The 25,533-nt window shown below is 39.1% G+C and overlaps 1 protein-coding gene across 1 annotated transcript in view; it reads left to right on the top strand.

Annotated features, from left to right (window-relative positions):
- Positions 1-25,533, top strand: part of GUCY1A2 (guanylate cyclase 1 soluble subunit alpha 2) — a 172,402-nt gene that overhangs the window by 82,583 nt on the left and 64,286 nt on the right. Inside the window, exon 5 of the mRNA XM_067289748.1 lies at positions 13,381-13,866. Within this exon, the coding sequence (XP_067145849.1) occupies positions 13,381-13,866 (486 nt within the window). The remainder of the gene's footprint in view (positions 1-13,380; positions 13,867-25,533) is intronic.

Below are 25,533 nucleotides of genomic sequence, written 5' to 3'. Positions count from 1 at the left end.
GTCCTTGCTATACAACTATTGGCTACCTTTGCAGATGTGCAGCACACTCCATCTATCATTATCACATAAATAATGTTGTGGTAGTGGTGATGGGAGGCCAGCACCACTGCATGAGGGTGGTGCACAGCAGTAGGAATGGGTCAGCAGGTGATTAGGATTCAGGGCTGAAGGGGTGGATCCAGACCTTCCTGAGGAGCCCTGTGGGTGAGGAGCAAGGCAGAGTGTGTGCTCCAGCCTCCATGGCTACAGCTGCAGGGGCTAGTACAGGAGTACCACTGAAATTTCTAAACTCACTAGGTTTTGCTGGAGGTAAGGAAGGAGTGCTTTTTCACTGGCTTTGTATCTCCTTCAGACAGTGCAGAGAACTGTTAGTTGACTTTAATCACCTTTGTTGAGATGTGATAAGTAATGAGACTGTTGAATGTGGAGCACTAATGTAATCAGTGCCCTGCTCTCAGCAGTGGCAGGAGCACTTCTGCTCCTGGAATAATTATTTTCACAGTTTTCTAACACATTTAGACTTCAGAGGGATCTTCTTATAATGCTCCTTGTTTTATTTTTTTTTGCCTAGTTGTAGCAAAGTACACTAAGATCTATTTAAAAACTCCAGAGCCAATAGTGTGGGGGACTCAGCAGTCATCAATGAGAAGGAAAGTGCTTCTGACTTTGTAAAGGGAACAGAAATACAAAAGGTGAAATTTTGAAAGGCATCTACATCCTATTCTTAAAACTGACTTTTGAAAATAGGATTTTAGGCTTAAAGGCTTAACATGCAAAGAAACAGAGGAATGACAATGCTGCAAATTGAGGTGCTCATCAGGTACTCTGCCCTTTAGGGAATTCACAGCTCCAAATTAGCTGCAGATCAAGATTTACATAAATTGGATGAAGTTGGTCCTGTCAGTCTGTGTGTGTACAGACAGCTTTACATTACCTTTGCTTGGTCTTTCAGCCTGCCAGATGTAAGCTGACCCTAATCCAAAAGCCAGGTAGCTGTGTTAATGTCGTGCAGTGCTTGAGCAAATATTTTCTACTTCTCAGCAGGACTCTTCAGCTGAGGCACAGCACTGCGCTTGGGCAGTCCTGTGGCCTTTGGAGCTGTGCCTGTCAGCCCAGAGCAAGTACTGAGCAATTTTGCAAACCTTGCCTGAGGTATCTGAGTACAAAAATCTGCAAATTGTGTGGGGAACTTCATAAGGCAGCAGTTCTCAAAATTTTTAGACTGACCACTTCCGCTCTTTCTCTTTTCTGTAGCAGCTGAGTCTCCCATTTGCATCCACGCCCATGCATAGAAGCAGCTTGCATTAACTATTTTCTTGAATTTGGACTAGAATAATCAAGACAACTAAAACCGTGTCTTGGTTTTAAAATACTACCTTTCACCTAATCCATTTATTTTCCTTTGTCAAAATTTCCAGAAGAAAAAAAGAATTAATTGTATTGAACAAAACTGGAAGCTAAGAAGATGTTTTAACACGCATGGAAATATGAATATTCACTACATTCTAGCTGTTTCCTCTCAGACTCTGTGCATATTCTATTAATAGCAATCTTAAAGGGATTGTAATATTTTTGTTTGCTTTTCGTTTCTTGATGGGTTGTAAAATAAATGCACTGTGGTATTCATTAAAAAATGACACCTTCAACCTGAGACTGTTAAAGTAGGCCAATGCATTCTTCCCAAATTTAGAACTTGAACATAGCCTGTAGGAGACTCCACATAAAGCTGTGTTTTACTGTTACAGGTTGGATATGATAATTAATAGAAAGTTGTGGATGAGAGGTCTATTAATGCTGTAATGTATTGTACTGAACATATTGAAAGAAATTCAGTCTTTTTAAGTAAAATACAAAAAAGTTAATTTTAAAGGCTTGATGCAGTTCTCATTAAAATCAGCTGGGTATATTTACAATGGCTTCACTGGGAGGTGGAACAGCTCTGTCTAATTATATCTAACTTGGAAATGATTGGTCTGGGAGAAACAGAAATTTCTTGTCCTGGTGTTCTGAAAATGTATACTGCACCAAGAGATCAGAATTGATGAATCTCTATATCAGATTCTAATGATAGAATCCTTTATCATCAAAGCTGCAAAAGTACTTGATATATGGCACAATAAAAAGAAAAACAAAGTAAAAATACCAACAGAGAACTCTACATTTAATCAGTTTGCTTGGTGTGGTGTTGGCAGGAATTTGGAACTGATGTATATACTTAAAATGAAATAGAACAGGAAAGGAGTTGGTGCATATAAGTCCTAAAGGATAAAAATGTCTTCAAACCAGTTAGTGCAAAGGCAAAAAGATCTTTTAATCACAGGAATTTTAAGATACCTAGGTTGGTGATGAAATGTCACATCTCTTAATGGATGCTATATATATCTGTTCTGCATAGATCAAAGGGGAAAGCTGCTTCTGCTGCTCATTGCCTGCTGTTCTCATGAATAAACGTATATTCTCAGTTAACTGTTTCACTGCAATTTGTTTAAGAACAAATTCCACCAAGAAACAAACTAACCTGGATCAGGGAAATAAAAATATTTAGAAAGGATTATCACAGAGTGATGAAGAATACTGTCTACTAGCAGGTCAGTTTAGACAGCTGGGACAGTTCATGTTCAAATGAGAAGATTTTGCTAAGAGCTGAATACTAATAATGGAAGGATTAGGTGTTGAACTCGTTTGTGCATGTGCACAACTATTGTGGTGAAAACTAGGAACTAATCCAAAAGGTAACAAAACTGTGGAGAATGGGAGCCTTTCCACTGGCTTCAGAGTATATTGGTGCATTCTTCCAAAATCCTGTTGGGTTGATTTAATAGAAATCAATAAAAAACTGTGTCTTTAGCAAACTAACAATTAATAGTTGTCAACTAAGAAGTTCTTTACAAGAATGAGGTAATTAGAGCTTTGATCACATGAACATGTGTAGTTCTTTTCTTTAACCAGATAGATAGTCTCAGTGATCTTACTTGTATCTTCATCCTGAGTATTAAGTTGAAAATATCCAGTGTAAGCTCAGTAGAATAGGAATGGCACTATTTGTTGTGTTTCTACAACATACAGCAAAAAAGGGTCCCAGTTCAGAGTAAGGTCTCCAGAGGAGTTTCAGTCCCTGATAATATTTTCCTCTGGCATGACAGCACACAGCTGCATGGCATACCACACCAACAATGAAATGGAAGGCCTGGATAAATGTAAAAGATTAATTTTAAGCTAATATTTGTAGGAAGGACTGGGCCCATCCTTTATGTTTTTCAATCAGCCACTTCTGTTTTTGCATAACCCAACTGTTCTTAAAATTTTTCTTAAATATTTCAAGAGAAATTGAAAGGTCTTTGAGGCTGGATTTGCACAATGTAGACAAAAGATAAAAACAGAATGGCACATTTGTTTTAAACAACAAAAAGATCCTATTTTGGAAAGGCAATCTTAAATTATTCTCATTAATTTATGTTATACATTTATCATAACAGAAATTTCTCTGCAGATACCTTGACCTTTGTAAAACTTGATCTAGTGGAACGTGCTGAACATTACCATGCTCTTGGTGCCGATCATTACACTGTTTTGTAAGATGAGAAATAGAATACTATTTCTAAAAAAGAAGAAGAGAGACAAGGTTTTAAAGAAGCAGTTGAGCAGACAAAGGTACTTAATGATAGTAGATTATCTTCTATTCAGAAGTGGAATTTTCTGCTTGTAATTCAGCATGTTCAGAGCTGTCTTTGTGAAATACCGACATGATAAGGACCTGCCTGGGTACCATTAAAGTCAGTGGCAGCCACAGGATTGCTTGCCTTTAGGTGTGTTGAGCTTACCTCCACATCATCCAGCTGGCAGCTGGGTTATGGGTACTGTCTCTAATCATCAGACCCTCTGATCTGCTTTTGGGGCAGGAGCTGTTGGCTCTTCATATTCTCTCCAGAAGTCTAGAAGTGAAACCAGAGTTTCACTTTTTCCCAGATTCTCTTACTCTCTCCCCCCCCCAAAAAAAAAAAAAATCAAAATATGTTGCTTTGAGGCCCATAAGTCTGCTACAAGATTTTGTTTTGACTCGTACACTGTAAGAGTCATGGACAGGATAAACCTTTGCAAGTCAGAGAATGACTATTATAAATGATAATGCATAAATTTCTGTGAATGTTCTTAAAATATAGGTAGGCACACAAAAAGACAAGAAAAGCATTGTGTTAGTGACCTTATCTACTAATTTGGAAGAGTTATTCCTGGGGACTTAATGGTAACAAGCTTGTTTTTTCCCTCTGTGAAGATGACAAACTGAATGAGTATTTGTGTCATCCTCTACCTCTGTGCCTTATCAGGCTAATGGAGATTAGTTTGAGCTGAAGAACCAACTTTTCAGAAAGCTTTAATGACTTTTTCAAATGTTCCATTCTTGTTTTCTCATTTTCCATCCCTTTTTTAAAAGGGAAAGAAAATGCAGCTGAATAGTCCATTTCCTTTTCCCAGAAAAGACTTATGACAATGAATACTGTTTTACATACATTCATTGGAACTTGAATGTAATTCTCTGCCATTCGTCTTGCACAAACCCAGAGAGAATATTAAATATGAGAAGTTTCCCTTAGAACTTGGTTGATTTGGCTGTGTTATAATCAAACTGTGACAAGGTCGTGAGTACAAAAGAATGCATTTTTTTTGGTTTGAAATGCAAAATTAATAAAAATGTGTTGGTTGAGAGTCTTCTGTTTGGAACATGTTTATTGCTAGCACAGTTCTCACAGTTCCTGTCAAGAAGCAGGGCTTCTGGTTTTAAGGAATTTTTTTAAAAGGCTTTTAGCTGACTCAGAGTTAAATGAAAAAAATTGTGAAATATCCCATAAACTGGAATCTCCCCAGAATCTACAGCTGCTCAGAGCAGTTAATCCTCTTCTCCGATTTAAACTTTATGTCAAGAATGTGAGAAGTTCCATGGGACTCCTAAAATCCTTAACTTTAGGAGCTGTTTAGTGATCTAAGAGCAGAAATCGTACAGTTTCTAATATCCATGATCCATGAGAAATCCAGGACAGTTCCACTGGATTACGAAAAAATCAATCTAATCAGAACATTCAGAGAGAAAGATTTTTAGGTTAAACAAATGGGCATTTCCCACAAAATTATTTTCCATGCTCCGTTTCTGACCAATATAAGCAGAGATCTTTTTACCCTGATGCTGTAAATTTGTAATGATTCTCTGTTGTTGGAATACATTGGATAACTATATGTCTTCATAAAATATCCAAGCTTTTGATGAAATGGCAGAGAGATGTATGACTGATACCTAAAAATCTAACATCCTAGTCGAAGTGTGTGACACCTACCAATAGTTTTAATGGAGTCAATAGATTTTCCAGGGAAAGGAAAAACATCGGTTTTAGAAACAAATCTTTTCTGGATCCCTGTCAGGGTGCTGTGCGGGCTGGAGACTCCCTGGGGCCAGGAGCTGGTACCGGTGGGGGCTGCCACCGGGGCTGTCCCCCCGCCCCGAGGAAGCAGGGCCCTGGGGGCAGCCAGGAAGCCCCAGCCCCAGGGGCGTTGGGCACCGCTGTGGGGTCGGGCTGGGCTGGGCTGGGCGGGCACCCACGGGTCATGGTTGGGATGGAGGTTGTGGGGTCCCATGGTTGGGCACGGTTGGGCCGTGGCGGGGCTGGAACCAGCACCCCTGCGTCATCGCAGGGCAGCAACTGGCAGCCCCGGGCTGGGCTGAGATGGGGCCAGGGCTGGGCAGGGTCAGGCAGGGCTGGGGGTGCTCCCAGGACTTTGACAGATCCTTTTTAAGAGTATGAAGGTATTTATTAAAAAAAAAAAACTAATCTAAACATGTTATCTTAAAAGACATCTTGAAACGATCTGGCAAAAAACTGGTGATTTTTTTCCTCTTTGTTTTGGTGACTGTCATCTTCTGTGCCATGCAGCCTGGTCCCTGAAGCTGGGCAAGCTGCTCTGTCCCTCTGTGATGTAGGGCTCGCACCGCTCATCCCTTGGAGAGCCAGTGCAGAGACCAGGCTCAGGCACACAGAGGACTGAATTATGGCTCTTTGCTACTGTGTGAAGGGAGAGGTTTCCCTTGAAGGAATCATTTTTTGCATGATTTTTATGCCTCAGGGCTAGATTTATCTTGGACTCAGCCCAAGGATCAGTCTGGAGTAACACCACCTTAAAAGCAGTTTCTATCTCTTGAAGCAAGAAAGGAGAAATTGTAAATTTTCACAAGCCCTTTCAAGGGTAGTCCACTTTTTTCATCCCTTTGTCTAGCTGATTTGACAGACGGATATGCAAGGGACAGAGACACCTTTTCCTTCTCCCCCTTTCACATTTACTTGCAGATGACTCCATGTTTTCCTCTGCCATACATACCTGTGTTTCCTGTGGATTAGGTTACATCCGACCCTGATATCTTGGCTTTTAATCCGTCACACTGTTATTCTTTTGATACCAAGAAATGCTTTTGAGGTCCCAATTTAAAACTGAAGTATTTTAAATGTTCTCTCATCCCACCAATGGTTTGGATTTCCTGAAGGTATGTCCCTGCCAGTATACATGCTGCACTGTATGTTCTTCAAGTATCCATGACACACAGAAAATGTTAAATTTGCTCTCTTTGGTTTGGAGGCTGTTGCATATTATATAACACCCCAGGGATTTCTATAAATAAGCAGAAATTTGTAACAGTCACTTTGCTGCTGTGTGGAATAATGTCTTTTGACAATGCATCGAACTGGAAATCCAAGTTTGCAAGCAAATGCTAAGGGTTCTACTTCCGCCAGAACCTGAACACCTCCCAAGTTGTGCTGAGCAAACTCCGCCTAGTTTATTCAGCTGCATTATGCTCTGACTGATTAAATAGTTTTTTCACTTCTGTGGAGGTGATATAAGTTTCTCTTTGTTTTTTTCAACAAAAGATAGGTGTAATGGAAGCTGGTGCTTTTTTATCATTCTTATATTGAATTTAGATGCTTTGATGTCTAATTGACAGATATTAGATGGCAAATCAGGGCTTCATTTGAATCTGAATTTTTCTTATTCCCATGAATCTTTCTTCGCAGTTAGTTCTGCTGGCTCTAACTCTAGCTTATTCCAATCTACAAGCAGAGCTGGAATATCAAAAGGTTGTAATGGCTGTTTCTAGTTCTCTGTTTAAGTTCAGAGTCACATTCTGGCTGTGTTAGTGGTCAATCAACCTCAGAGCTGAGTTAACTTACGGGCATATGAAGTTTTTGTTCAAATAACTGCATTGAATTTTGGGGTGTTTAAAATAGAAGTCTTTTAGATCAATAGAGGATTTACACTTGTACTTTGCTCAATACATTTATATAATGGCCTTTAGGTATCTTTAAATACACAGGAATACCTGTACCACTGTGAAATAGATTTATATTGATAGGGAATAGGACTCCTCTGACCAATGTAGGCAATTATATCTGAACCTCATGTTCACACCTTTATCAGTGGAGAAAATTAAGTGTTTCTAGGACATGATTCTTTCCACCCTGAGGTAGACATCTCAGGTACACCATATGAATTTTGTCCTAGAAGTACCTGTTTCTCTTCTTGCCTATAAAAAGAGCATAGAGTGACTAGTTAGTTGCAGGCTGAGTGAAATAAGAGGGATTCTACACTATCCACACTGTTGCACTGCTTTAATTATCCTGGAACTGTTTAAGTTAGATACTTTTGGTATGAAGACAAAATGATATCCTTCTACCTCTCCCCTCCCCATCTCCACCTAGATCTCTGTTAAGTCATCTAGTTCATCCTTCTGCTTTCCAGCAAGATTCATAAACTTTGGCAGATTCTTGTTTAACCTGTACTCACAAATCTGTAATATGGAGAAACAAGGTCCTAACCAATCAATCTGTTACTCTTTTCACCGTTCCTATCATTAGAAAGGAATATCCCACATGAAACACTTTTTTTTTACAGTTTTAGCCTTTTACTTCTTGTCCTTTTACCACTGGATGTATAGAATAGTTTCTCTTCTTTGCATCAGCTCTTCTATTTGACGAGTGTCATATCCCGCCTGAGTCTTCTCTTCTTTGGGGTGAACTCCAATTTTTTCAATTTTGGGGGAGCAGGTCATATTTCCTAGACCTTTCATCACTGCTACTGCTCTTCACCAGACTCTCTTCCGTTGATCCACTTGTTTCTTTAAGTGTTATACCAAACATGAACAAATTCATCCATCTGGGGCCTGAACACTGGTGGTCAGAGCAGAAGGATTACTTCCTGTGTTTTGCAAACTATAGTCTTGTTTATACATCCTCATATAATGTTTGCTTTTTTTAATGACAGCATGCCTTGTTGACTTACATTTATCTGTTCTACTCTGTAACCTCAGGGTCATCTTCTAAGGAACTGCTAGCCGCCCTGTATTTTTGCATTTGATTATTCCTGTCTAAGCATACTTCATTGCCCCAATTTGCATCCTGTTTTCAGCCTATTTCTCCAATTTGTCAAGAGATTTTTAAATTCTAGTGTCTTCCATCATGCTTGCAGCCCTTCCTCTAGATGTGTCACCTAGAAACATAGCAACATATTTCTTTCTGCAAGTGACCAGTTACGTTGTCCAGTGCTTACAAAATCCCTCTGAGCTCCTAACTGCCTAAATACTTTGGAATATCTTGCTGTAAATATCCCTGAGATACTGCCATGTATCATACAGGACACTCAGGGAAGTGAATCCAGCTGTTTTAAATTACAAGCCACAGCTGACTCACGTTTCTAAAAGTTACCCTGTATTCCCAACCCAGGATGCAGTGATTCTTTCTGTTTTCTGAACTGATGTTATTTTTTTGTATCTTGAAATGTATGATGGTGTCCTGATTGTTTTTTCATAGGTCAATTTTCCCCTGAACACCCCTTAGTCCTCTCATTAATTATACACCTGTTAAACAAATAAGAAGCTCTGTTTATTTTCATTAAATTATTTCACTGTATGAAGTCAAGCATGTGTGTGTAATTGTTCACTGTGGCCTACTCCACTCCCAATAAAAAGAAAATAAAAAGAAAAGGCTATAATCACAATGCAGTATGGATTACATACTGATCAAAGTCAAAGTGAAAGCTACACTATTTATAGGGAGATTGCAGAGGATGCAGAATACATAAGCCTGGCCTAATGGCATAGAAAATTTATTTTTAAAAATCCCAAATCTTTCTTAAAAATACCATCTGATATTCCCATTAGTATTTCCCAGAAGATGTATATACCTTCTCTCAGTCAGTATTCCAGAATGCCTGTCTTTGTAACAAGGAATATCGTCTTCCATCAGTGCAGCAGATGATGCTTTTCCCCATGCTTTTCCTTGAAGACTAGGCGGTGGAGTTGGCATTTGATTCATAAGCTTTTGATCCATACTTAATCCTAGGATGGCATGAAGCCAGGGCATGCAGAGCCTGGATAATGTGTACCTAATGAGGTAGCTGTTGGTGTACAGCACAGCAGGGTACTCTCTCATGTTCTAAAACAGCAGCTTTAGAGTCTGTCAGTGTTCCCTGGGTAGGTATTTGGGGAGAGAGAGACTGAAAGAGCCCTGAGAGTCAGGGCCTCTTCTGTTTGCTCCCTGTTCTTTGCAGTGGGTCTGCAGTGAAAGCAAAATTCAGTGATAGGCTTTTTATTTTTCTTCCTGGAGCTAGTTAGGCTGTGCCACCATTTCACAGGAACATAATCCCATAAACACTAACATGTAATTGCTCATTTCAAAATGTTCTCTATTCTGTTATACCACTGTAGATCAGGAGACTGTCCTCTGAAAACAGTGGAATTATTCTCATTTTATTCTGGGAGAAGATAATTAAACAGACAGGAAAGCAATGAAATAGAGCAGTAATGAAATACAACTGATGATAAAAATGTTTCAATCTTTCCCTGCTTACAAAAAAGACAGATGATGTAGTCCTGACTGCCTGTAGGCTCGCAGTCTGGGTATAAAGCAGCCTAGCTGTGGGGAGCTGCACAGAAGTGAGACAAGCTATGGCAAACTTCAGGAAAATCTGATGTCCCATTTCATTCAGTTACGCTTCAAGGTACAGAAAAGGATCTAAGAGGGTCCAAAGGAAAGAGCTGGAGGTTATGCTGGATCCTAGTTGCATTTCAGACCCCTCTGGAAAGGTGGAATCAGAACAGAAACACTGTGGTCAAGAGACTGGGAAACTAGATGGACCTTGGGAGATCAGTTTCCACATATATAAAAAGGAGCATAGAAAATGGCTTCTTTGGAACAAAAGAGCTTTGCAAAGAATGGGGGGAGTGATGCAGTACTTAGCTTTTTACAAGAGTAGATTATTTCTCCCCAGACAAGTGAAGGCAGCTTTACATCTGCTGTCCAGTTCCCTGATTTGGCCACTTGAAGAGATTACCAGCCCAGTTTCTAAAGCCCTCAGTCATCAAGAAAGAGCAGAGCATCAGAATCACTAACATAACATGAAAGAAATGATAGAAAATACCAGCAACTTCTGTTTAGCAGAGCAAGTGATAAAAATATCCAGATGATAAAGTCAAAATAGCACTGAAGCTTTGACACCTTTGAAATTGAGTAGCTGTGTAGGGAGAGTATCTTAGCAAAAAATTCTAAACGTGCTCAACATGATGGAAACATGCTGAAGCCCTCAGCCTTGATGATGCAAGGGCTCAGCTCACTTGGCCAGAAGAACAGGTTATTATTAGTTAAGCATTTTACAGGATTACCTGTGTCTTCTATTGCTTCTCACACATAAATCTCAAAGCGTGTTGCAGGGAGGTCAGTGTTATTGTTCCCACTGTGTTGAAAGGCCGAATAAGCATTCACAGTTGATAATTTGCCTGGAGTTACCCAGAAGTGGAGCATAGGCCTCCAAAGTGCTTGTCTGGTACATTATTCACTAGGCCAGTGCTTCCTGAGAGGAATCCATCTGAGGAAGGTTGGCCCAGTGCATTCACACAGGCAGACAGGGATCTCATCAAAGAATTTAAAGTGTAATTTGACAAAGGGGAAGCAGGAGCACAGAGGGATGTATTAAATTTCTTCTAGTCTCACGGCAGGTTAACAGGAGAAACACAGTTCCTCGCCAAGTGCCTCGACTTGCTGGTAAGAAGCCCACCCTCAGCCAAGCTGGCTCAGCCAGGGTCCAAGGTCATGATCTGTCCTCCCAAAGTGACACCTTATTTTCACCTGGAGATGGAAGAGTGAAATGGTGATGTGAGATGCATTTGTTTCATACATCAGTGATGTCTTAGGCACACAAATCCTGAAAAAGGGGAACAAAAAAAAAGAGAATTTAAAAATGCCATGCTGTATATCTCACATTTGGCAATTTGCACTTCAAAGTTAAAACAATTTCATGTGTGCCCTTTGAAAGGATGAGGCTGCATGCATGAGGAAAGCACCTATTTCCCTTATGTGTTAAGTGGGGAGCCATACGGCTCTTCCAGAACAAAGCTGGGGAACAAAGCCTTAGAAATGTAAACATTAGTGGGTGCGTAGGAATGTGAATTAAAAAAATGACAATTTTAAATGCTGAAGATCTTTCATTTGCTGAGTTCCCAGGCTGATGTCAGAAGTAACATTTGTAGGGTTCTCAGCTGGGTAGGGTATGCTCTGGTGGAGGCAGAGGAGCATGTGAACAGGATGGGCTCAGACCCCACACTTAGAGTGGGGTCTGCAATGCTAGCATATTATCTAATGTAAGAAATCCCTAATAGAAACAGGAGCTTCACAACATCTCCCCAAACCACGGAAAGTACCACGTTAGCTCTACAGGAGCTTTCAGGCATTTGGGCGCTTATGTCACATCATTCTTGCAAACACCACTGGATTCTCTGCTTGAGGTTTTTCCATTTTGCTTTGGGGGGGATTGTGGATGGGAGGAGGATTAAATGATACAGTGAATTATGTGAGGGTGAGGGAATGCCTGCCTGATGAAAGAAAGGGTGACTGGAGGAGATCATTTTGTTTCAGTGGATTGCATGTAATAAAAAAATGCAGAATTCAGACCTTATGGTGCCTAGCAAGTATGGGAACTCTGTGCTTGGATGCACAAAGTTGGCGTGTTGTTCTGTGTTGTGTCTGTTTTGACTATGAGTTCCTTTGGATAAGGACTGTACTTTTTTAGATCACCTAGCATAACATCACCCTGGACTCTGTGCACTCCTCGAATGAAAACATTAGCTATGATTACTGGTTATTGCAGAGGCTGTGGCAGGCTATATTTACAGAAAGGTACAGTTTACCCTATTTAATTCTTTTCTGCTTAAGCAAAACATGTAAGTTCATTTTAGCTTTTTTTTTTTTTTAAAGAATACTATATTCAGGCAAAAATTGGCCCTTTACTTTTTTACTTTAATAGACAGTTATTCGTGTGTGACTCACAAATAAGTGAATGAAAATCAGAATGTAGCCCAAAATACAAATGTATAATTACAGTTAAGCTTCAATGTCCATTTCAGTCTGGTAGCTTTGTGTGTGGATTGGTGCAAGAGGTAACAAGCCAAGGTCTCATTCATGTCAACCACGGACAGCACTCTAGCATTGGGACATCTAGCCATTTAACAGTGAAATATGAAATCTGGGAACTGAGATGAAAATTTTTTAAAGGTTCTGTAAAACAGTGTGAAGAACCACCTGATCCTTTCTAATATTCCTTTCCTATAGTTCCTTCTTCCATTCTACAAAGAGAAATCATGTGAATCAATATCAGCAAGTAATCCACAGACTCTAACAGATAATGTTGCCTTTCAATTAGGCTGCATGTATGAGAAGACAAAAAGGAAATAGGAGGATTGACATACTTTTTCTGTGTCATTCACTATTTTATAGAGTTCTTTCTCATGTCTTTTCTTTTTTGATTGCTCTATAACATGGCCACCCATGGCTTAGTAGCTGTTTCACTGAAGAAAAACAGAAGCTGCTTCACCATTTCACTAATCTGCTTTGAGCTAGTTGTTGTCATTTCCCTTTAATTTTTTTCTTTTTCTTTTTTTTTAATAATTTGTAGCTAATTAACAGAGAATGAGCTACTTTGGAATTTGCTTTTCAGGCCAGGCACATTCCACGAGCAAAATTTAGAAACACTACTTACACCCATTCTGAGAAATATGTGTTATTGTGGTTGTTTTGTTATTTAATTGGGCTGAAAAGGAATCTAACATATGATTTTAGGATATTATTGTGTCAGTATAGGCTATTCTTTGACTCACCTTGGTGAGTAGACTGTGTGAGTCTCATTGTTTGAACAGGTGGGTATAAAAGGCTATAGTTTATGTTCATCATTTAAGCTGAGAAGGAAATGAGGCTGTGGAAGGCAGATAAGTAGCAGTGCACTGAACTGAAAGTAAAATGGGGATCCATCTACATTTGCATAGTTTTTACTTTTCTAAACTCTATTTTTATTTTGCAGGTAATGGAAATTAAAGGACAAATGATTCATGTGCCCGAATCAAATTCCATTTTGTTTCTGGGTTCCCCCTGTGTGGACAAGCTGGATGAACTGATGGGCCGAGGCCTCCATCTTTCAGACATACCTATCCATGATGCTACTCGTGATGTCATATTGGTTGGGGAGCAAGCAAAGGCTCAAGATGGCTTGAAAAAAAGAATGGATAAACTGAAGGCAACACTAGAATGCACGCACCAAGCCCTGGAAGAGGAGAAAAAGAAAACAGTTGATCTTCTGATTTCTATTTTCCCTGAGGAAGTGGCTCAGCAGTTGTGGCAGGGGCAGCAAGTTCAGGCCAGGAAGTTTGATGATGTCACGATGCTCTTCTCGGACATTGTGGGCTTCACTGCCATCTGCGCGCAGTGCACCCCCATGCAGGTCATCAGCATGCTGAATGAGCTCTACACTCGGTTTGACCATCAGTGTGGATTCCTGGACATCTACAAGGTAAGAGCTCAATTGCTAAGTTATTTAAATCTAATTTAAACAAAGAAAAAAAGAAAAAAAACCCTTCCCAGTATCCATCTTCTAAATTATAGATGTTCCCTATAAAAGTGGGAAAAGAAATTATTTGTTTATTTGGAAAACTTTGAGTTTTAGGTGAAATATTTCCATTGAAAATCAAATACTTTGACATTGAACTGTCATCATGGTTTCCATGGTAATATATGTCTTATATTCCCATTTTCCTATAGGGACATATACATCCTATGTTATAGTGTAGTTTACTTTTAGGTGACACATCAGGCACAATGTACTAGGGTGATGAAGTCCATAGTGATGATCCTAGTCCAAGTTGCAGCTCCTGGAAGGCACTCAAATACTTTGTGTTTCAGCTGGAACCTGAATGTTTTGGAGTTTATGCATTTGTTTTTCCCGGAAAAAAAAAAAGTGTTTCATAGAGAACAGAGTGTTCACTAAGAAAACTGTAATAAAAAATCTAGCTTTCCACTGAAAAATAGGAAGAGGAGAACAATTGTCCATTAACAGTAAATGGAATGAGTGCGACACAGCCTTCCAGCTGCTCTGCAGGAAAGGAGATGTTGCATATGTTGGTCCTTTTTAGAATCCATCACCTTCTCTTCTCTTCAGAGGTGAAGTCCACTATGTGTTTGAGAGAAAAAAAGAGGCGAGATAGAATTTAACAAATGCTTCTGAGCTCTATATCTGTGAAATGATTCTTTGAAATCTACAGACAATGTGTGTTGTATATAGAATATATTTTAATTTTATAATAGGTTAAGCAGAGCAAATTTCTTTAAAAAAAAAAAGAATTGATGCCAACACTGCACCCAAGAAAAAAAGATGCAGTTATAAAATTATATGTTGAAATTGTTTTCCATCTGAAATCAGCAGTTTTCAAATTGTTCCAAACAGTATTTGTTGATAGACTACAGAGAAGAAGTCTTCACAGGAGTGCTATCCCTTTAATTTTTAGCCTCTAATGCACTTTAAAAGGCACCTAATAATATTCATTATCTACTTAAGTAATAATTACTGTTGTTGCTGCGAAGTTATAATAGGTACTGCAGGTAGAACTGTACATGGTATAGGAGATGGTTGGTAGGACAGCTTACCGGAGCAAAAGATCATGTCGTGAATAAGTCTTGTGCTCCTAGGCTAGAGGCTGGCGTTACTGACTTCTGCTCAAAAGCCAAACAACATGTTGGGAGAGGGCAACGATGAGAGACACAAACCCTCGTTTGAAAATTGCTGTGGTGATATAGCCAGAAAAGATTGGAAGTTCGATCTGGGTTTGTGTCCGCTGCCTGCACTGGAGCTGAACCCAGCTCTGAGTGGGACTGGAAGAATTTTTGACCCTCAGTCAAGAGCAGTATCTAGTGACCTTGTTTCACATGCTGTATCTGGTACATGGATGTATTTAGTGTTTTCCCAGATGATTAATTTTAGTTAACTGTTTTGAGGCATTCAAGGCATTCTTTGTTGAAAGCTACAGTTGCATGGGAATAGGAAATGCAGTATCTAAAACTCCCTGACCTGTTTGGAAGGAAAGTTGGTTGAGCCCTGTGAGAACACTAAGAAGGAATATTTATACATAAATCATGAATATTATGTCATTTAGATCCTGGTTTATTGCCTTTCACCTAACTCTGTGCCACTGCATAGCAGTACTGTCCTGACCGGTGAAATAAGATAGTAGCTGCTGAGATAGGCAAGATAACATTTCTACATCCAGAACAGGAAAAAGTACTCCAAAAAATTAACCTCCCCATGTAATTCCACAAGCAGGGGAATGAACAAAGCCTATTTTTCTACAGAAGGATGTCTTACACCTCCCATACCTTTTCTCCACTGCTTTTTCCTCTGCATTGCCTTTGAACTTTACTGTTTTAATAACACTCTCTCAGATCCCTTCGTCCCAGGTTTCCCTCCATCTCCCTGCTCCCCCGTGGCCCCTGAGCCTCCCCGCAGCCGCCTCTGCTCCCCTCCGCAGCCCCCGGCCCCGCGGCAGGCGCTGTGGCTAGTGGGGAGGCGCGGGTGCGTGCCCCACTGGCTGACTGCAGAGCTGGGGGCTGCTGCCGAGAGTCCCGCAGCTGGGGACGCTGTTCTGACCGTCCCCCCTCCATGCAGAGACAGATTTTCTCTGCGCTTCTAGGAAGCTGATGTCTTTGAACTCTCTACCTTTTTTTTCCAAGTCTTTTTTTCAAATGTTTTTTAATCAGGAGTCTGAGAAATGTTACTATGGGGTTAAGTGAAAGTGAGTCAGTTGGGCATTACAGAAAAACAAGAAACTCAGGCGTGGAAGTTTCCTTCCCTTAGAGAACTAGGCTTACAATAAAATAACAATTCTTTTGAAAAAAAAAAGCATTTGCATTTTAAAATAAAAATAGCTTTGTGTTTATATCTCTCTTTCATTTGTTTCAGATGATACTGTGGAAGCAAAATTTATTGGTAGAAATGTTCACCACCACCACCACAACTATTATTTTAGAAATTATTGTCAAACAGTGAATTTTAGATCTGTAATCACCAGTATTTGTACCCACAGCCTGTCTCTAAGTTATATTCCTGTAACTAGGCTACAGGAATTTATCACGTGACCTATATATAAATCTAAACAGACCAATTTTCAAATTTGCTTGTGTTTAAGCAACATGGCAAGAATAATTTGCAAAGATTATTTGGAGAGTACTTCTGAATAACAAATTCATCTTCTTGTAAACAGAAAATGAAGCAAAATTCATTAAATAAATTTCATGCTATGAATTATTCATTCCGCTTTACTTTATATCATTTTGAATTCAGAATCTCAGTGCTTCTAATCTAGGATTCAGACAATGAATGTAATGAAAGTAATAATTTTCAATTGTTTCATACTATTCATTCAGGGATGTTTATAGAGAAGTATTGCATGGAAAGAAGCATAAAGATGCTCACATTTAACAAGTAGGAAATGGAGGGCAAACATAATGAGCTATTGGATACAGAATAAGAAATGCTTGGAAAAGGGCTGAAAGGGAAAGGATTAGACTTTGAAATGTCTTAGAAATGAAAGTAAGCAGCTATAATTGATTAAATAGGGAAAGAGTATCCAGTGGAGGGATGCACAGGTGTGAATGACATAGTCAAAGATGGCCTCAAAAAATGAACTTTACAGCAGTATTTTGAATACATACCAGAGGTAACAGATTACATTTGTCCAGACTGAGGAAGAACATTGCAGTGATTGAGATGCATGGTGATAGGAGCCTGGGGGAAAGTGCTAGCAATATGTAAGAGTCTGTATTTTAAAGAGAAAAATTTTAGAAAGAATCTGCTTACGTACCTCTTGGACAAAAAGACAAGAGGGACGCTTTCAGGGGAGGGGATGAGGAAAGTCTGAGTACGTACCTGACAATGCCCTGCCTTTGGAAACTGGTGCTGCCTGATATTTGAGCTAATCATATTTGGCTTGAAACTGGGGACTGAGAGAAAAAAGATGCTCTCGAGCAGAGTGTGCAAATCAAAGCAATGTAGATAAAACTCTAAAGATTGGAGACTTTCAATAAGTTTTTGTCTGTGGAAATGGAAATAGAAATGTGGACTCCAGGAGCACATATATTGGGAAAGATAAGATTTCAGTAAATTGTGGAAGCAACTGCTTTGGGTAAAACATATACTGGTTGGCTGTTTTGTTTGTTTTGTTTCAACCTGTTTTTCTCTGTATCTGAGCTCCCGTTGTTTATGAGCTAAGTGCTGGAAAAGGATTCTACAGCTAAATCATCTCTTTATTAAATATGCTATTTAGATATGCTGCAGCCACGGCTAGCATTTAAGACTTACCTCTGCAGACTGAAATCTTCCACATTCAAGCTTCTTGCAGCCTCTGTTTCTCCCTCCTAGTAATACGTCTTTGTCATAGGATCCTTTTTAATATTTTTTATTGTTGTCTTTTGTGCCTGTGTAGGCCTGTTTTCTCAGCTCATTTCTCCTCAGTTTCCTTTCTGAAACAACCCCGGTTCCCTCCCTTGTCCTTTAACTGCAGCATGGAGAAAAGGCAGCGTGTGGTGTGGCTGGTTTTCAGCCCTGCGTGCACTGGCTGGTGGCTATGTTTGCTGGCTGGGTAATGCCAAGCCAGCAGATCCAGGTCTGCTCTTATGGGCATTATTTTCTTGGTCCTTTCCCTGGACAGTGCAGCCTGCATCCTTGAAGGCATTTCTTTAAGGTAGATTTTCACAGAACAGTCTCCCCTGAAGTTTAGAGTCCAACTTGCCACGTCTGATCCTGTCTCTACTTAGCACAGAGGTCCAAATTGTTTTGGACAAAGAGCTTTTGTCAACTGCTGAAGTTTCTTTGCTGCACATCTTTATTGTCAAAATTTTCACGAAAATGATATAAGGTCAGTATAATTCCACAAATAAGTTTTATAGTTGGAATTCTCAACTTTGTTATGTAAATTTCTGTTTTCTCTTTGGCTTTATTATTTGGCTAAAATGATGCCCCTTCTTTCTCTGAGTGGTGCCACAGTATGCCTCAAAGGCCTTTACCAGCTTTCTTGGGGTTTTTTTTTGGCTATTATTCCTGGCAACATTATCATCTCACTTACTTTACACTCATTTTCTGAATGATACAGTAAGTATGTCATACCCTCATTTTCTGATTGTATATACCTAGCTCTGCCTACAGCCTTAATTTTTGCTCCTGCTAAAAACCTCAGACTAAAAAAGGGTGGGAGGTCTAAACTATCTTGTAGTCAGTAGAAGCTGATACCTGTTCCAAAAATTGTTGCTTATATTGAGTTTGTAATATAATGATTCTAGGAACCCAATTTTAAATTCAGGTTTTCTAAAATTATCACTTTAAATTTTTCTATGTTCACATTATGTTAGAGAAATCAGTATTTATTTTTAGTTAAAAAAAGTAGAAAATACCAATACCTTCCCAGTGCTGTCACTATCCCTTCCTTGGAAACAGATACTTGTACATATAAATATACATACATATATATATATATATTTAAGCTTACTGCCTGGTGCTGTAGTGACTAAAGAATACTGTAATGGCAGGGAGTTATGAGCTTCAGACTCTTCTGAGGTCTTCCAGGCTTTATATTCCATAAGTTAAGAACTATAATTTGCAATTTTTCCTATAAAATCTATGGCCATTATTTTTTCTCCTTTCCATCACTTCCTCAGTTTTAACCTTGTAAATTCTGTGCAACTACATGACCATTTTTGTGAAGCATTAAAATTCCTTTAGCTTCAGTTTAGCCTTCTGCAGAATGAAGATTATTATTAAACTTAATTAAAATATGTAAGCTATAGTGATACTCTTGTATGAGCAATATTATATACATAAAATACATCTTTGTTAAAGATGAATAGTTCCAGGTTTGGGGATTACCAGTGTAATAGGTGTTACTTCTTGTTAGTTTAAATCAGTGGAGATTTTGAATGGATAACAGAAGAAAGTTTCCATCGCACAGAACCTATCTCTGTATGGTGCTACCCTGCCTGGTAGAGCTGCCCTTTCATCAGGCTGCTCTGCACAGGTCCCACCACAGAGAACTCTTGAATTGTCACATTTTCCTTGCCCTGTGCAGGCTGTAGCCTTGGCTTTCTTCTTGAACCCTCTGTCTTACTTGCTGGCCCATCACTGTGTGTTACTCCAGTATGAAGTCAGGACAAAGCTGGGGAACCTATGTTTTTTTGGGAACTCAGAAGTGTTCCTGGGTTCAGTTAAAAAAAAAAAAAAATATATATATATATATTTATGTCTGGAATCCCCTTGTAGATCTGGTGTATCATCATCGAGGAGCTCCAGTGTTTCAAGATTTCCCATTACTTTAAGCATGTATTTTTCTCCAGTCTTGAGGATGATTTACACTTTTTCTTTTCAGGGAGATGTGCAAACAAAGCAAACAGACATGCAGGCTCCAGAGAAGTCACTCATTACTTTATAAACATACAGATCTGCACAAAGCACTAAAACATCTGTGTATATTACCCTGCTCTAGGTAATTCATCACTCAAGAATCCTCCGAGGAGTCCAGGACCTCTGTTCCTGTATATCATTTCTTCTTTAGGAACACCCTCTTTGTATTTCTTTCTCTCTTCTTCTCTTGTCTCTCTCCTTCCACATTTCTCTTACCTGAACAGGACACTTGTTTATAAGTGTGGTCTGCCTTTTCTCTCAAGCTACTTCCGAACTTTAAAGCCTGTGTCTAAATTGCAGGTCCTGGGAATGCTTCCGAAGGCCTGAGTTTGTGGGGGAACTCTGGTCACATCCTGACTTTTTGTCTGGACAGGACCCAGAAGATCATCCTCTTTTGGGGCTTCCTGTTCCATGTCAATGAGCAAGCCCGGACATAGCGGCTGGAAAGCAAGGAACTATGGGCAAGAGCATACCCTGTCACAGTATGCAAATTTCCCTGAGGCTACAGTTTTCAAAATTATTCTTTAATACCTAAGTCCTTTGAGTCCTTTGTTTTCTTGTTTCAAGTTTTTCTACCTTCTATTATCTATATCCTTCTGAGGGATTGGAGAAAATTTATTTCACTTTCCATCAGCCTATGCTATTTCCATTTAAACAGTCCAATATTGTCTCAGATCTAGAAGATACATGGCACAACCCGGACAAGTTGGCCCTTCATATACTTGAGCCCTCTGTGATGTAGCATTTCTGTACATTTAAATATAATTCATAAGCTGGACCTTAACTTCTTAAATGAATATGGAGGATACTCAGGAAAGTTAGGAGAAACTAGCTGATATATGAATTTTAAGGCAGACAAATGAAAGCTCATGTAACCTTGATGAAGGTGCTGTTGTTTAGAAGTAGTTTTAATGCCAGGGCTAGCTACAGCAAACTAAGGTCACCACTTTGACTTCTGGAGAAGAGCAGTCACATCAAACTGAAATGTGCATCTTAAGTTATGCATAATTATTTTAATATTTGCTTATCTTGTTAAACAGTTCTTTACTTTGACATTGCAACTACCTGATGTAAGGTAGAATGCTAGCCAGGACATTTTCTGTTCGTCATATACATCTGGTGTGATTTTTGCAATTTCATACTTGCTTACAGAAAGAGATAAATCACTTAAGTACTATGACCTATGCATTCCATGACAGTCGCGTGCAAACCAAATGTTGACATCGTGAAAACTGTAAGTCTCGCTGCATGCATCTCTTTTAACTAGAGAAAAAAAAAACTTTTTAATACTAGTTATTAAGTCTACACAGCAGGTACTAGTTGTCTCTTTTCCTTTCCTAAGGAAAACAGCACTCTGTGGATTACTGTGTAGATGAAAGAATTCCTCCTTATATTGGATACTGAAAGATTTATACTTAAGATGGCTAAGTAGGTGTTACAGAAAGAAGTTTGAATAAAAGTCTTCCTGCAAAATGCTCCTGAACTTGCCAGCATGCAGAATCATTAAACTTGCTAAAAATAAAATGCCCTCAGGCCTGGTAAGAGCAATTGCTTTATAATTAGGCTCTCGGGAAAGGAGCTGGGATTTGTAGTAAGACATTTCTTTTAAAAATTGGCCTTACCAGATGAACAGATTTCTGAGCTTCAGTAGACAGACACTTGGAATCCATTCCTACTCACATGGCAGGGGTTTTCATACACTGAGTGCCTCTGAACTGTTTTCAAAAGCAGAATGCAGCATCAAAAAAGCATTGCAGAGATACCTTGAAACTTAGGTGCAAGATTTGACTGCTTAGGAGGTCATTTTGAGAAGCTGAGAGGCAGAAGCTGAGAGACCCAAACACTGATGTAGAAAATGAAAGAGATACTTGGATCCTTTTAAACACTCTTATACTCAAATCCTACTTTGAAAATTTACAGAAAGTTTTTTATAGTATCCTAAGGACTTTGGGGACTTATAAATAATACTATGTCTAACATGTAGAATTCATTTCTCCCAAAACCCACAACCCCTAAGTATTTTAATCTGACAGATGTTTCTAAGCTTCACAGTGCTGCACAATTCAACTGTATTTCAAAGCTTTTCTGCCAGATCTGTGCAGCAGAAAAGCATATGCAATACTTCAAAATGCAAACAAATCTAAACTTTAATTTCTGTTTATACACTATCAAAAACAAACTAGTTTTGGTTAGTTTGAAAAAGGTCAATATTTTCCCTTTGTTATATAGGCATATAGAAATGTAGGTCTAGAAAATCCCTCAAGATCAAGTATACCTAGACCATGGTCAAAGGAGGCTTTTTTGCACTGCATTAACAATGCTTTCAGCAGAAGAGAGCTCACATATGATGTCTCAGTGGAATAACCTATCCAGTTTCTCTCCAGCATGTCACTTAGGCATTTTTTTCCTTGTCATTTCTATTTCAAATTAAGTGACCTGTTCTTGCCTTTCACCACAGGCTGCCCAAAATACTTCACTTCTGTCCCCCATTTATGATTCATAAAACCTCTGACCTGCATGCCAAAATGGGCATGCCGAAATGCAGGATTTTGTGGACTAAGCAGGCTCTTGCTTCTGCTGCTGACAAACAAATATCCTGGCAGTAACAGTCAATACACCCATGCAATCTCTGTCCTGTGCCTGGGTGCTTTCTGGGAGCAGGAACATGCACTCTGTAGTGTGCGTCCCAAGACATGGGGCGAGTGGTGAATGAGCAGATAATACCTCATCCAGAGTCTTTTGAAAAAAAAAAAAACTTCACAGACAAAGCCTTCCCAGTCTTTGGCCATTAAGGGTCAGATAGACCAGGTCCTTGGTCCTTTTTCAGAAAAAGCCTGTTGATGACAACATGGGAAGGGGTCTAGCATATCAAACTACAGGTTAGGCGTGGAAGCAGTCAATTAAGCGAAGACTTGCCTTACCAAATTTTAGTCATCTATAGCAGTACATTTGGGTGATATGAATCCCGAATCACAGAATGGTGGAATGTCATCCCGAATGACAGAGCTGTAAGGTAATTACTGAGATGCAAAAATGTATTTAGGAGAAGAATTTGGGTAGAAAGGAATATGGGATATGTCAATGACATCTTGAGATAGAATATGAAGTGAAATAAATTGCTTCTTGTGGTGAGTGCTAAGACTGCTGATCTCTAGAAACTAAAAATATAAAGCTAGAAAGGAAACAGTCTCCCTTTTCTTCAGTCTTTATCTCATACCAGATAAAAATGTATCTTGTTTGCTGCTGAATTAGAAATCCTGAACAGAAATAATGAAGCCCCAAATGATAACCCTGAAGAACCACTCTATCATATATCAGAGCCTTTTCATAATTTTCCTACTCTACAACTTAGGGCAGAGAACAGATGAAAGCAAAGCCTGTTGGGAGATACTAGTGACTTCAAAGGTTTCTTACAGAGAGTTAAACTTGCAAGAATTTTGTCTTAAGGCTAAATTTTGCTGCATTTCTTTAGAAGGAAGACATGTCAGCATTCTTAAAAGAAATATATAGTTTTCTCAAAAGAAATATATAGGTAGCATGTACTCTGGTCTTGCAGATGGAATGAATGTGGATAAACAGGATAATGAAAAATTTGGGAAGACATAGGTCCGTACTGTACTACTTGAGAACACTTCCCACCATCCAGTTCCATGTACACTTTCATCCTGAATCCTGGCTCCATGCTGAGATGAGACTTAAGAAACCATCTCCTTATATATGCACATACTAATTCCCACAGAAATGCAATCTAGATATGCAGGAAGTTAAGATGTGCTCCAGTAAATCGTAGCTAAAGAGCGTACATGGAACTCACATTGACTAAGATATAGCCAGGGACACACCTTATTCTTATATTTTGTTCATTGAGGAACTATTTCCAGATCAAAGCAAAATTAATAAGCTAAAGGTCATTGATTTTGTTGTTAATGTAACCATATGAATTTTTTAAACTTCATATTCTCCAATAAACACTGTTCTGAGCCTAGATTTATCTCTAAGAGTGGAAGGGAACTTGATAGATGGAATGTAGGAAGGTTTTCCACTGGTTCATTTATCTGCCTAGAAATCAGCTTTCCTGAAGCACTGTCTGTTTTCCCAGAATTTGCTCTGTTCTACTTCAAAAATTCTTCTGCCTCTGTGACCTACTATGTTCTTTCTACTTTTCTGCCTCTTCACGTGGTCTCATTAGAACTGTCTTCTCTAGTTCTGAGACAGAAGGTGAAACTATACTATTTACAATACAGAACTAATCATTTAGACTATCCTCATAGTGAACAGAGGAAAATATGCTTCTATAGGGCGAGCATGAATCTTTTTTAGTGTGAGAGTCCTTATCCCAAAGAAGATGGTTAGCACAGTTGAGCTGAATTGCATGCTAGAACTCCCATTTCTGTCCATTGATTATAAAGAGAACCAAGAGTTACTAACTCAAATTCAGGTGACTATATTATATATGTCTCTAATTAGGTGAGATGAATCTCACCCATATAGTCTTCACCTTATCAATTTGCAGTCTATGCTAGATGTACTTGAAATATTGCTTCTTCCCTGCTTTTACCATCTACATCTCTCTTCATCTGCTTTATTTTTATTATTAATTTAACTGTGTTGTATTATTTAATGCCTGGAGTGTATTTTGATTGAGAAAAATGAAGTTCTGTTGCATTTTAATTTCTCTCCTGAAGTCAGCATCAACCCAAGTTATGTCTTTCAGGATTTCATTGCATCACATTATATTGGCACTGGAAGAACTCCCATTACCACTGAGCGTAAGGATCAGGCTGTCTCTCAATACGGTCCCTTAGAATACTTTGTTGGTTAGTTCAAGGCTAGACTTTCCATGACTTTTGCAAAGCGATCTGATGATCTCTGTGCAAAGAACTATGTATTGCTTGCTCCCATTGAAACAATCAGTAACATGCAGGATTTGGCTGTAAGAAGCAACAGAGTATTCCAGAGTCCTTCACCATAGTGTTCACTTTCAGCTAAGAAGAGAAAAATAAACATCTTTTCATCAACCAAGGAAATTGAGGTGGTAATTGTATTGACAATCACTAGAGAAAGATAAAGAAAGGCTGACGTTCTGGCAGACACTAATCTGCTAGGTGATCACCAGGGAAGCAGGTGTGTTGCAGCTTCAGACATTGTGCCTATCTGTGGCTCAGCTGAGCAATGAAGTTATATTTATTAAAATGCACAGAAATATTGCAAGTGTTCTTTCCCTCCCTGCCTTCCTCCCTCCCTCCTTTCCTTCCTTCTTCTCTTTTTCTTTCTTTTTTCTTTCTCTTTTCCTTTCCTCCTTCCTTCTTTTCCTCCTTTGTTCCTTCCTTCCCTCCTTCTCTCTCTTTCTTTCTTTCTCTCTCTCTCTCACTGTCTCTCTCACTCTCTCTCTCTCTCTCTTTCCCTCTCCTGTCCTGGAACTAGGGGAAAATGATATCAGAACAGGAGCAGGATTTACTGAAGAAATGGAGAAAAGCACATAGGAAATTAGGTCACAAAAGAGCACTCCCCCTGCCCCGCCTCACCCCTGTCCCCAGGCCCCGGATTTCATTAGTGCTATTGCCAAGAGGTGAAAAAAATATAAAAAATGTTATATTTTGCTATTACTTGAATGTTTCCTTGGGCAGTTTAAATGCTACATCATGAACAGATCAGAAAATATGGACAATATGCAGTTTTAATTTTTCCAATATAATTTGTGTAGCAGATTTTTCTCCCTGGAATTAAAAGATACAGTAC

This window comes from Apteryx mantelli, chromosome 1 (assembly GCF_036417845.1).
Source record: "Apteryx mantelli isolate bAptMan1 chromosome 1, bAptMan1.hap1, whole genome shotgun sequence".
In the NCBI taxonomy this organism is placed as follows: Eukaryota; Metazoa; Chordata; class Aves; order Apterygiformes; family Apterygidae; genus Apteryx; species Apteryx mantelli.
This window is presented reverse-complemented; position numbering and strand designations above follow the sequence as displayed.